We start from the raw sequence: 14,246 nt of genomic DNA on the forward strand, positions 1-14,246 counted from the left end.
ACCTCACCACCAGAGAAACTGCGGTTACTATCCGCTGCGCGGCCATGAGGGATGGCCTAAGAGGCCATCAAGAAACGGGACTATTGGAGAGGGCAATGAACGAGGAAGCAGGTCATGCCCCTCCAGGCGGTCGACAACTCGGTATTCATTCACTTACCCGGATTTGGTCGACCAAGACAGCTGAAAGCTAATTAGTGACGCAGAGTTTATAGAAGAAAAATTTGAAAGTTTTTGGAGAAGTTTGCGAAGTTGAAGAAGCTACAGGGTGCGGCAGGAAAAAATGCGAAAAGTTTAAGGCACTATTGCACGCTAAATATTTGATATATATGATTGTTTTTTCATGACAGTGTATCAGTCAATGTCTATATTCTAGCACTGCAAAATAAAAATGAACATATGTATTTGATGTTTAACATGTGATAATGTAAGCCTAATAAGCGGGTATCAATAAACTGCGCGCCCAATGGTCATTAAACAAAATGACTATAACAGTAAAAAAAATTAGCTTAAATTTGATGGCCTTCCAGGTGGCATTCGTTCTTCCTCATCAAGTGGATGGAGAAGAGACGCCTGTAAGATAGCCGTGTCATTAATTGGCTCGGTAGCTTAGTTGGAAAAGCACTTGTCTAGCGGATAAGGGTCGTGAGTTCAAATCTCACCTGAGCTGTGGATTTTTTCGGAATTTCACTAATTCACTAATTAAATATCATGAATTGACCACACGGATTGGTATACCGAAGACTTTACCCTTAAGTCATTTCGAGCTTCAACCTCTTCTGTAGTAATCTGTCGTAAATGAAAGAGTGCAAACGACAAGTTTGATGGCCTTCCAGGTTTCATTCGTTCTTCCTCATCAAGTGGATGAAGAAGAGACGATTGTAACAGGTTCAACACTAAAAATAAATTGCTCTCGCTCTTCATATACATATGATCATAAGAGATGGATATATTTGCGGTGCAAGTTAAGGGAAGGATGAAACATGATCGTTGAGATTTGAATTACCTTATGACAACTAAAATGCCGTGTCATTAATTGGCTCGGTAGCTTAGTTGGAAAAGCACTTGTCTAGCGAATAAGAGTCGTGAGTTCAAATCTCACCTGAGCTGTGGATTTTTTCGGAATTTCACTAATAATTAATCCATCTTTTTTACATATATATTAGAGTGGGTCATCGTTTATACGGAAAAATGAAAAATTCAATGGTATCCCATCAGATCAAGGCTTTTTTGATCCCATTTACGGACCCAAATAAGTGTGCTAAATTTGGGAAGAATCGGTTATGTCTACGTGTTGCGCATCGCGTTTGAAGTTTGTATGGGGTTTTACATGGGAAAACACACTTTTTTGATGATGATTAACCTGGGCTTGTTAGGGGAATATCTGTAAATAAAAGAAAATCGGGTTAAGTACGGTTCCTTTGAATTCCACTAAGAATTTGCATCCTTTGACAGATACGTATTTCGACCTCAACTGTAAGGTCGTCTTCAGTGTCTTGTACTTGACTCGACTCCTATCGAGTCAAGTACAAGACACTGAAGACGACCTTACAGTTGAGGTCGAAATACGTATCTGTCAAAGGATGCAAATTCTTAGTGGAATTCAAAGGAACCGTACTTAACCCGATTTTCTTTTATTTACACTTTTTTGCATTTCTCACATAACAAGCTCATTTTTTTTTAAATCATGTAACCGATGAAGTAAAAACATAGCCTAGGGTGCCCTGAAAAACTTTGTCCAAGACCGCGAAGTGATCTGATGCTTACGAAAAAAGTTATAGCGTTGGTATTGCTTGGAAAAACAGCATGATTTTGTTGATATTGTTATTTCTTTACATGTTAAAACATAAACACATGTATGCGGTTCGTTGGTTATAACTATTTTCACAAGCATCGGATCGCTTTGCGGTCTTCAACAAAGTTTTTCAGAACATCCTAGACTATTATTTAATAGTATTGGTTAAAAAGTTTCAGACAAACTTTTTCAACTTATGACAAAAATGCAAAAAAGTACGTTTTCCCATACAAAATTCCATACAAATTTCAATTGCAATGTGCAAATTGTAGACGTAACCGATCGTCCTCAAATTTTGCACAGATACTCAGTACCCGAAACGGAACTAAAAAAGCTTTGATCTGAGAAAACGGTTCCGATGACCCGCACTAATATATATGTTGAGTTTCATTGAATATCATAAGCTTCTTATTATTTTTCGGCTTTCTGTTTAACAAATTGAGTTGAATCATTGCCAACGTTTCGGTCCTATTGAATCACCTTCTTCTTGTTGTTGATCTAGCGTATCCATTAATTACGTAAGGGTTTATGGAGGAAGAGGTGGTTTGAGAAATCTTACGCACCAGACAATAACATTTGGGTTCACATACAAAAAACATACAAGGGGAGGGGGGGGTGGCGTCGAAAAATCTTGAAATTTTCCTTACGTGATAAATGGACAGCCCCTTAGTGTTCTATAAGCACTTTCACAGTTATTGACTGACAGCTCCATGACATGAAGATGCTCTATTCCTATGGAAGTCTTTAAAATTTCCATCACACTCACCATGATTTTGCTGAATATCCGCGCGCTTATCGCTTTGGCTATATGGACCCTATAAGGAGATATCGCGTCATGAAATTAACTTAGTATGGCTCAGTAAATTTGATGGCACAAATTTCCCAAATGGAGGACGTGCCTCTGGAACCCATCTACTGATTCAATGGTTGTTTTTGTATAACAATTTTTGCAACATGAGTCATTAATTCATCAACTGAATGAAAATCAGCGTCACAGTAAAATTCAACGCAATTTACATGCTGTCCTATTTTACGTAGCCTAAGGATTCCTTTCACTTATTGATAGTTTGTCAAGGCAACGAATCAAAATGCAGGTAGAATAAACAGATTTCACTTTCTACACCTAATCGTGCATTTATAAAATGATAATTGCCGTGCAGTTGATAACAATATTTACCAAATATTATTGTTCAACCAATTGCAGCCCATGACAATATATGAATGCTCTGCATATGTTGAGTTATCTGCAACCAGTTGTCATAATGTCTGCTATTAATCATTACAAGTAATCCTCATTGATACTCACGATGACCGCATACTGGATGACATTTTTGGTTCAATCGGTCGATTTTTGTGGGAGAGAATGTAAACTCCACTTTCGTCACTTCTAATCGATATAACTGCACCTTGCTTTTTAAACCATAGCTGAAAAGTATAAATTCAAACTCAAAGATTTGTAAGTGACCTAAGATTTGGTGTTTTCATCATATTTACCCTTAATTAATATGCAAACCGTGCCGACTCTTCCTTCAGCTGTTCAGTTTTGATTAGGCCTTATTTGTGTTTTGTAGCGTTTCCATGGGTGACCAACATCGTTTCGCGTATGGCTACTGCAAGTGGAATCGCACTTTGTTTTCCACGTTTTCTATGCTGCATGCTTTTAACGAACCAGCATTATGTTGGTAACTAATTGGTAGCAGAAACCCAAGTTTAGTGCAAATGCTTGGTAGTTTGTTCTGATTTGAAGGGTAATTGAAATGACAAATCTGTAATTTATTCAAATAAGACATCGTCACAAAGGATACATTTTTAATAACATTTGCGATCATCAAAGACCGCATTTCGAATTCAGTGAAACGAGGTTTTCGATTACATATTATTTTTAATCGGCATCAAACCGCATAACAAATATACTTAAATACTTAAATAAAAAAAAATCACTAACAGGTCATTTCTCAACCATATTCTGAATACAAACTTTCAAATTGGTCTATTTTTAAGAATGTTATTGTGTATTTTTTACCATTCAGCCGATGCGCCACCAGCCGTATTTCTGAAATTAAACGCGCACGATGACGAATGGTAAAAAAAGTGATCGGATAGGTACCACAATTACAGGGAACGGCCAAAATATTTGGGATAGGCAACTTTTTTTCTCCCACAAAAAAAAAATCAACATGCTGTAACTTTTCATAGAGTGCATCAAAAAATCTCAAATTTTGACTGTTTATCAACCTGTTAGATGTACATACATGATTGGTACAAATTTGGGCTCGATAGAATAATTTTTCGTGAAGTGAGAACCGTTCGGATAAAACACTATTTTTTAGACAACTCATTTTTGAGCTGTCATATCTCGGAAACCAGTGAACCGAATTGAATGAATTTTTTAACGTCTATCAACAATATATTGATACTTATACAACGTTATAAAATGTAATATTTTCTCACGACGAATTAAGTTATACCGGGTTAAAATTTTTACCCATTTAGAGGAAAATAAGTCAAATTTACAATACCACACAAAAATTACTAAATGTGTTCTTCCTTTAATTTAAATAGGCTCTAATATATCTGATTAAAGATAACTTGAGAACAGAAGGGGAAAATCTTTGGACATCAACACTAAAATTTATTGACATTGACTTTAAAAATTACATTTTTTCGAGAAAAATACAAAAAGTGTCAATTTATGATAACTGTTTTCAACGTTCAAAAAGTATCTATGTTTTAATAGTTTGTGAAGCATTTATATATTGTTAGTGTACGTTCAAAATTTCATTCAATTCGGTTCACTGGTTTCAAAAATGAGTTGTCTAAAAAAATAGTGTTTTACCCGAACGGTTCTAACTTTTGCGAAAGATTGATCAATCGAGCCCAAATTTGTACCAATGATGCACATATGATAGGTTGACAAACAGTCAAAATTTGAGATTTTTTGATGAAAAGTTATAGCATGTTGAACTTTTTGGTGAGAGAAAAAAAAAGATACCTATCCCAAACATTTTGGCCATCCCCTGTATGTGTTGAATTGAACTTGGACTTCTGGACAAATGGTTCCCTCCACATGTTTTCTTCCACCGCTTGCAGTCTACGTATTCGCCGCTATCCACAAAGTCAACTTCTATGTAGTTTAGGGTCACCCCCTCAAAAACATGTCATTTTGTTAAATAGAGGTAATAAACTATAGAGGAAGAATGTCGCTGGCGTCGCTGCCGAAACATCTCTTGCTGGCGGAGATAGGCCGGGCTATAAGTGTCAAAGCGAAAAAGTATGCAGTTTGACAGATAGATACCCGACATGTTTGCGAGCGAGAACAAAGGGAACAGCAGCGACATTCGTCCTCTATAGTTTATTAACTCTATTTTTTGTTAGGCCCATATCTCCGTTAATTTGCGTCCGATTTCAAAACCGTAGGTTTCATTCAAAGATAATAATAGTTATTTATGTAATGAGATGCAAAAAGTTGATTTTTTCAGCACGAGTCGTACATTTATCCAACGAGGCTTGCCGAGTTGGATAAATACGAAGAGTGCTGAAAAATCAAATTTTGCAGCGAGTTCCATACAACATTTTATGCAATGATTTTTTTCATAATGCAACTCATTTGCATTATGAACATTATGAAACTATTTTTCATTATGCAACTCATTTCAGTTGCATAATGAACCAGTTCGGAAAAAATGACCATTATGATACCAAAATGAGTTGTATAAAATAGAAATTATTATACTGAATTGCATAAAGAAACTTTAAACATGATTTAAAAGAAACTTTTTCAAAAAAAAAATGTATGTAAACTTAACCCAAAGTTGCCAAATTTACTAAAAAATGAATAAGTTTACGGCAGTGTCGTCCAAATTGTAAGATGAGAGCGGTAATAGAACCCATTTTCTATAAGCTTTCAACTGCTTTTTACAGAACTAGGCTAAAAAATCTAGAAAAAAAGTTATTAAGTAAATTAACTCTTCATGTCATCGACCAAAAGTTTGGGGTCACCCCTCAATATGATGTATCAGCCAAAAGTTTGGGGTCACTTTCGTAAAACATGAAAAAGTAATTTGGTGATATCTTCGTCATCTGTAGTTCAATTTTAATTCTTTTTGGCTCATTTCAAAGATAATTCATTAAATTTACGTATGATGTCTTTAACTTAACGTATTTAACGATTCCTGTATATAAAAATGTTATGTAAAGTTAACACATTTCACCACACTTCAAACAATGAGGCAACTTTACGTTAAGTTTTAGTATGTAAATTTCAACAAATATGTGTTTTTTTTTTATAGAATGAGAAAATCTGCAACAGATACCCGAGAGGTGGTTCCTCGGGTGATGTGGGGATCGACCCACTAAAAACTCATTCTCTCTCTTCCTTACCTTCGCGGTACGCCCGTTAGGGATGACTTGTGTGGTTCAATGTCTATGCAGTAAGTATCATTCATTTTGTTTCAAATAAGCCGAGAAGAATTAAAATTGAATGAAAGATGACAACGATATCAACAAATTACCTTTTCGTGTTTTACGATAGTGACCCCAAACTTTTGGTCGATACATCATTTTGAGGGGTGACCCCAAACTTTTGGTCGATGACATGAAGGGTTTATTTACTTAATAACTTTTTTTTTCTAGATTTTTTAGCTAAGTTCTGTAAAAAGCAGTTGAAAGCTAATAGAAAATGGGTTATATTACCACTCTCATCTTAAAATTTGGTCGACCCATTTTTCAGTGACACTGCCGTAAGTTTATATTCATTTTTAGAAAATTTGGCAACTTTGGGTTAAGTTTACATACAAAATGTTTTGAAAAAGTTTCTTTTAAATCATGTTCAAAGTTTCCTTGAGTTATTATCTTTTGAATGAGACCTACGGTTTTGAAATCGGATGCAATTTGGCGAAGATATGGGCCTAAAAAAATGACATGTTTTTGAGGGGGTGACCCCAAACTTTTGATCGGTCCCCTCACCGCATCTTGGTGTCTCAACGAATATTGGCGCCAGGCCTCATCGCATCTTGACACCTCATCAGGTATTGGCCTCCTCATTGGCCTCTTGGATACCGCATCTCGGTCTCCTCGCTTCCCGAACCAAAACCAGGGCGTCCCTGGGCCCATAACCTGTTGGAAATAAAAACACAGGCGAGGCTTTGTTCTCCAAACCCAGGCACTGACTGATATCGCTACCAGCTCAGTGCCTCTCCTTTATTCAATCTAGGTATGACATATTTACAATTTATTTCCATTTACCTACCACTAGTTGATACCTAGCTCTTCACTGAGCTGCGTGATGCACCTCCAAGAATGTACCTACCATTCAACAGTTACATCGACTATGCGAATATGGGCAGTATTGCCGTTTTTCGTTGAGAAAATGTAAATTACAGTGTATCAAACAATTGTCCGTACAGCAATTTTTTGGTCAAAATAATTTTTCATGCTAATATTCATAACTTTTTATACGTCAATCAAAAAGGCTGAAATTTGGACCAATTATGAATGATATATTAAAGCTCCATTGGTACAATTTTGAGCGAGATCGGATAAGTTTTCTGAAAATTATAGAACTTTTAAAAAAACTTATAAGATTTTTAAACACATATTTAAAACATTATATCTCAGTATGTACTCGATGAAACTTTTTCAATTTTTTGTGTTACAGCTGATACCTAAGGCTTTCATATGCAGGTACTTTAGAGGTTTTCTATTCACTACAAAAAATATGAAAAATGTGTTATAGGCTGTATCACAAAAAAAAAATGAAAAAGTTTCATCCAGTGCATATTGAGATATAATGTCACAGAGAACAGACATCTAAGTCCAGTTCCGAAACTGTGTAAGGAATTTAACGGCCATTTGAAATCGGCAACACAAGTGGCAATAGCGTGGCGCTGCAATCGGTTAATTTCCCATACTAATTTAATTCACCACTTGAAATGTTTCAATTCACCACTGACTGTGACAATATGGTGTTTGGTGGCGTTAGTGCTGTCATCGTGTATTGATTTGCAACCTTACTCAAGTCAAGATTCAAATCCTTACACAACTTTCCAAATGAAATTTGTTCTAGCCTGGATGTCTGTTCTCTGTGATAATGTTTTAAAAATGTGTTCAACAATCTTATAAGTTTTTTTTTAACTTTCAGAAAACTTATTCGATTTCGCTCAAAATTTTACCAATGAAGCTTTAATATATGTGTTGAACTGCGGGTCCAGGGCGAACGAATACATATTGAAAGCAGCCTTTTTTGGTCAGCTTCAATGCTGGAATTTTATTTATCATTACAAATTCAAACTTATTTTAATCCTTAATATAACTTACATTAGGGGTACTCACTAAACAGATTAAATTGCTGCGTAAGCCATGATTTTCTGCTTATTTGAAATGTTTCATGATTTTGCGAATGAAATAATCAAAGATTGCCTTGGTGATCACGACGTTTAATCAGTTTAATCAGTTTACGCAGTTAAGTGAATCCCCTTATTATAGTATTTTTCTGCTACTCCCAGACACAAACATCCCAACACTTTCACTTCTGCTACAGTGAGGATTCGCTCGTTGGGTCACGACTGCGCCCCGATTAGCGAATCGTGTTCGTTCGTTGGGGCAACTGACAACTGATCAAAATGCTCTAGACACACGCAAGTGACGAGAAATACGTCACATAACACTCACATACTTGCGCAAACGGTCTGTATACAGGAGCTGCGATGCGACGACGGTCAGACGTCAAACTCGTTTTGACATCGATTTTGACATTGACAGTGCTTTTTAGTTGGGTTTTGCCCCAACCAGTGAACATCCAACCATCGAGACAGCCCATCTAACGAGCCGCCAACGAACGAATCGGGACTGTATCTACTGCCTTCAATATTTTGCCCAGTTGTATACAGTCCGGATTCGCTGGTTGGGTCACGACTGCGCCCCGATTAGCGAATCGTGTTCGTTCGTTGGGGCAACTGACAACTGATCAAAATGCTCCAGACACACGCAAGTGACGAGAAATACGTCACGGAACACTCACATACTTGCGCAAACGTTCTGTATACATGAGCTGTGATGCGACGGCGTTCAGACGTCAAACTCGTTTTGTCATCTATTTTGACATTGACAGTGCTTTTTAGTTGGGTTTTGCCCCAACCAGTGTGTGAGAATCTTTCTCTGTAATGATTATTCAACAACTGTATTCATTATTTGTATACACTTTATTACCGATACTTCAATATAACATACAATGATTCACACTCTAGACAACAATAACAACATCTCCACATATGACAGATACTCAATGTAAACATACACGCTAAACGTAATAGAGTAATACAATAATTTATTATGTGCATACCACAAGGTACCACATCTCGTTTTTTCTCCAGATCCGCAGCAAGGTCACTCCACGTTGTTTCGCTTATAGTCTCCTCAGTTTATAAACGTCTCGCTTCAGTCTCACATCAAAATTAGAAGTACAGTCATCCATTTGGTCATCCATCTCTGCTCGGCATTTTGGTAAATTACTTGGCCGTTACTTGTGGTTGTACCTAAAAAGAAATATTATTTTGACCCAAATATTTTCCCAAATCCCAAAATATTTTTAATACTGAGTGTCAAGCTAAATATTAACTTTGCTGATGAATTATTTAAATTGCTTTCCTCTTCTCAAATGTTTTCAATGACAGCTAGCATGCAAACATTGTATACTGCCCACTGATTTTTTTTGACATGTCCTTTCATAGAAGAATCTCATACAAAAGGTATGTATATTCAGATTATGATTCAGACATTTTTTTTAACTAATATGTCGGAACACTGCACGAATGTTACAGTGGAAAAATTATCAATATCCATTAACTCGTTTTCGATCCGAAGTGTCCAAGTGTCATACAAACACTATTTTATTTTATGTTTTTTTGGCGAACTTTGCTGGAACTCGTTTCTTGTTCAGAATATATTCAGAAGTTTGGCTTAACAGATTTTGTTTTCTAAATATCGAAGGGATTGATACTTTTTTTAAATCAAATCACGATTTTGAAAAACGTCACTTGTCCAAAGCAATATTTGTAATACTAGTTTTAGCTAAATAGTAATTTGAAAACTTGAAAACATCCATTTTTTTAATTAAATTTTATATATATTGTTCACAAAACTCGCACCCGCACTAGCTGTTTGAAAGTATAGTAGAATATTAATATTCATTCTTTTTTTTCATGTTGTAATCCTATAATTATCTCAAATTCTTAATACATACATCATTGTCGCAGTACCAAATCGAAGTCACGCATTTAAGCACATGCAAAGTTGCAGTTGTGACGTAAATTTGAACCGGTTGCTGGTATTGCGCATCATTAAGCTACTTAAGAGCTGAAATTAGCACTAATCTAAATCGAGTTGCTATGTTTATAAGTAGGTTAAACATCAATTTTCACCCCGCCAGTCACTTCGGCTTCCAACCGTAAACGTAATGATAGTAGCCAATTATTATATACAAAGCAATTTTCTCCAGATAACAAAATAAATCGATCATCTTATTGGAGCACTTTTCGACGGTTCACCTATATAGGTGTCCACGGTTTTAGGAACCATGTTTCCGATAATTTCGGAATTCTTATGATTTACCATTTACCTTTCAAACTGAATGAGTTTATTTTTACGGTTTGGTCGTTCAATAGGTTTACATTCTACGATGCATATTTTCCCTCATTAACTGGTGATTCGTGCTGAATCAAACCTATTTTAACATTACAAAACCAAAAATTTGTTCCTTTGATGTCGCTCTTTTGGGTTCTGAACTGTAGGACTTATTTTAATGGTGTACCTCCAAAATATTGCAAAAGCACCTCAACATGTTATGTTCTCACTCTAGATACCTAATGAAGCTATTTCAACAAGCCTTTTCCAAATTATTCGCATTCAATGTACCGTCAAAATTTAGAACTTTTTATCTTTAAGTAACTTTGATTTTCTACATATGCCTATCATACTGATAATATTCTCAGTTCGTTGGATCGGACTAGAATATTCTGCATTATTGCAAAGCTCAATCATCTGTCTATCATATCACTTATTTCACATTTTTTCGATGAAATACATCCTCATATTTTTTTTTGTTAACGACTACAAGTCTGACGTAGTGCACACTGACCATGATTGTCTGTGTCATGATGGCCCTTACGCTTGCCTCTACGATTCATTTCTTTGTACTGAAACAATTTAAAGCACGTTTTTATTCAAATTTTCAATGAACTCATAACACAAATATCACTTATACATGTACACGCATTTTTATTGGTAAAAATCCATGAATTTGATATATAAATTTTATTTATACACACATATTCGTTTTCCACGCTGGATCACACATAAAATCGATGGACCTTATATAAACTATGTGTATCTACACATGAATAGGGTTATCTATGACAAATTGCAAAAATCTATGTGAGCGACACATGCATACAATATTTGCAGTTTTTTCAGTGTATGAAATCTAAAAATTCAAACAAGGTAACATGTTAGTAATGGTACCTGTTTGCATTAATAAGCTCGACTGAAAAACAAACCTCATAATCCAGCTTTCATTAGATATATCTATTCCTGTAGTTACAGAAATGATTATCTTTTTTTATTCCAATATCTTGTGCTTTTGATATACTGTACGTTATTCTCCTCAATAATAGTTTCAATACTTCTTTAACTGATCAAAATTTGTCTCTTCGTATAAGGAAATTATTGCGCAGAATTTGTTGTTGAGCGTAATGCTGTACCTTGTTCTCTAACTTGTGCCACAGTTCTTGGCAAGATGGCCACTCATTAGCAAAAATGGCACTATATCCAGTGTTAGGCAATCATAAGTCAAAATGCCCCTCCTGACAACACATTCAATAGGTTATAAAGCGCTTTTTACTCGAATTCCTGAGACTTCTAGTTAAGCCGAAAAGTTTCATTTTTTATTGTTCGATTTTTTTAAATATCCAATTCAACTAGCCATTTGACTAGCATGATACTTAACAGGTTAGTGGTTAGCAACTGCTCTGAATATGTCGTCTAGCTTCAACGAATGCTTTAACTGTCAGTCAAAAATTCATATCTTGCAAACTACCAAGACAGTTTAATTATTCTCACACATTGATGTTAATTTTCTTGAAGTTACATTTTTAGTCTTGTAACAGGACAAAGCATTAGTTAAATCATGTCTTCATATTAATTTGGTTTCAAGAGCCAACCCTTTTTACGTCTCGTAGACTTATTATAATTTGCTGAGCAATGATAACTTCAATATATATCACCTGAGGTGGGTCCACAACAATCTCAGTATCAGCTCAGTTATAATCGCATTTGGAACATATTCAAATACTATTCGTTCCTGTTTTTCTAGTCACGCTCAGCCTAAAGTTTAGTTTTGTCTTTCGCCTTCTCAGCTGCCACTTAATTGGTGTGAAATTTCATTTTGAATGGTTCAATTTAACTAAAAAGCCCAGATTGGAGTTCAAGAGAAATCGCTCAAGAAACTTCTAGAACGATTCCTGGCAGAAACTTTCTACGGTGACTGCCATTTGAACTGTCATTTTTTCGCAACTGCGTACTGCGATCGAAGAAAAAACGGTTTCTTGAGTGATTCAGCCAAGCAATTTCCCATGCCTCAAGATAGGCCGAGAAATTCCTTCTGATCTGCAACAGCCCTTAAATCTGCGTTGGCTGGTAATCTGTTTCTTACGAAATTTACGACACTGTTGCGTTTTTAGTACTATAATTTTTAATAACACAATTCGCCTTAAACGGCTCTACAAAGAATCGACTATATCTGCCTTGCAGGTCTTACCGCCTTCAACGGCATTTCCACCTTCAACGGCTTTTTCCGCCTTCAACAGCTTTTCACTCTCCGACGGATCTTTCCGTTATCGACAGTTTTTCGCCTTAGTCGGCTCTTCTGCCTATAACATTTTTCCTGCTTTCCGCCTTCAACGGCTTTTCTATCTGTAATCATTTCCGCCTTTTACGGCTATTTCAAGAATGTCGCCTTCATTAGCTTGTATCGCCTTCATTGGCTTTCATCGCCTTCACTGGCTTTTAACAGCAACGGCAAAATTTGATTTCAAAATATTGTTTCACCTCTACGCCTTCCTCGGCCATCCGGTTAACAAATCAATACTTCATTCATCATTCAGCATTTAAGTCTAGATTTAGGACAACAACCCTATTCAACGAGTACCAATATCACAATCAACAAAACTTAGGTTTTCTTCACAGTTCTTTATTTCTTTATCTGACAATAGTGATTGTCATCGATTTGAACTAAACAATACCGATCACCATCAAAATCTCTCACAGGTTTATCATTGTCATTAGTCGAAGGTACAAATAGATCGTTTTATTCATATTGAACAGTTAGTACACAATATTTACCTTTTTGATTCCAATGTTGAAATTCAATCACAAGTCATCACCTGGAGGTCATCACCACTCTGCATGCACCACACACACACACCACTCATCTCTTTCTTTTTCCAAAGACAACACTTCCCGAACCGAAATTAAACTAATTTCACATGCACTGTTCACCGTTCTCGTCGCCAATGTGAGAATCTTTCTCTGTAATGATTATTCAACAACTGTATTCATTATTTGTATACACTTTATTACCGATACTTCAATATAACATACAATGATTCACACTCTAGACAACAATAACAACATCTCCACATATGACAGATACTCAATGTAAACATACACGCTAAACGTAATAGAGTAATACAATAGTTTATTATGTGCATACCACAAGGTACCACACAGTGAACATTCAACCATCGAGACAGCCCATCTAACGAGCTCTCAACGAACGAATCGTCACTGTATGCTAAGCTATGCCAGTGCTGCCAGTTTCACCAAACTCAAATCCTTCGTAACAATATGATTCATGATTGATAAAAATTTCAGCGTATTTGATTGAAGTATAAAAAAGTTAGGATCATTTGAATGAAAAATTATTTTGACCAAAAAATTCCTGTACGGACAATTGTTTGATACACCACAGACAAACAGACGTCTCACTCTATTCACTTCCCATCGTTTCCCTTTTTAACGGATTATTCAAATATTTCGTAGTTCGCAAATCGCTCGCTCATGGCGCTCGCATCGATTTTGCTCCTGTTTGACGTTTGCTCACTACCGCCATCTACTCAGTGGATTTGCGTACCACAGCAAAATTAACATTGGTCGATTATGTTTGCGTGACGATGATTGTTATTGCATTTTGTGCCAAGTGATACGTCTGTTTGTCTGTGGATACACTGTACTTAAAAGGTGACCCACCTTGCCCGCACTTTTTTCGCGGCGCAAAATCGGTCACTTTTTAAAACTGCTTGTTTAGCATCATATTTTGTATTTAATAAACTTCTTATTGTTTTTTAGCGTAGCTAACTAGTGTATTGAAGAGTAGAGGACGAATACAAACCAATACGATTTG

The 14,246-nt window shown here is 36.0% G+C and overlaps 1 protein-coding gene and 1 long non-coding RNA gene across 3 annotated transcripts in view; both read right to left on the reverse strand.

Moving 5' to 3' along the window:
* Positions 1-3,235, reverse strand: part of LOC109414264 (lebercilin-like protein) — a 28,093-nt gene extending 24,858 nt beyond the window's left edge. Inside the window, exons 1-2 of one of the 2 annotated variants that reach the window (XM_029879683.2) lie at positions 3,099-3,225; positions 2,970-3,036 (exon numbers count right to left, since the gene is read on the reverse strand). Coding sequence is in view for 1 of the 2 variants with exons in the window: in XM_062848813.1 (XP_062704797.1) it covers positions 3,099-3,121 (23 nt within the window). In the remaining variant the exon portion in view is untranslated. Of the gene's footprint in view, positions 1-2,969; positions 3,037-3,098 lie in introns of both variants that reach the window. The other variant, XM_062848813.1, reaches the window with a different exon arrangement.
* A 5,737-nt stretch (positions 3,236-8,972) lies between these two features.
* LOC134288168 (uncharacterized) lies at positions 8,973-13,565 on the reverse strand. The gene is made up of 2 exons (XR_009997788.1): positions 13,187-13,565; positions 8,973-9,324 (listed from the first exon to the last, which is right to left on the reverse strand). It is a non-coding gene; the product is annotated as an uncharacterized LOC134288168 (long non-coding RNA).
* Between the last annotated feature and the right edge of the window lie 681 nt (positions 13,566-14,246).

The sequence above is a fragment of the Aedes albopictus genome, chromosome 2, assembly GCF_035046485.1.
Source record: "Aedes albopictus strain Foshan chromosome 2, AalbF5, whole genome shotgun sequence".
Taxonomy (NCBI): Eukaryota; Metazoa; Arthropoda; class Insecta; order Diptera; family Culicidae; genus Aedes; species Aedes albopictus.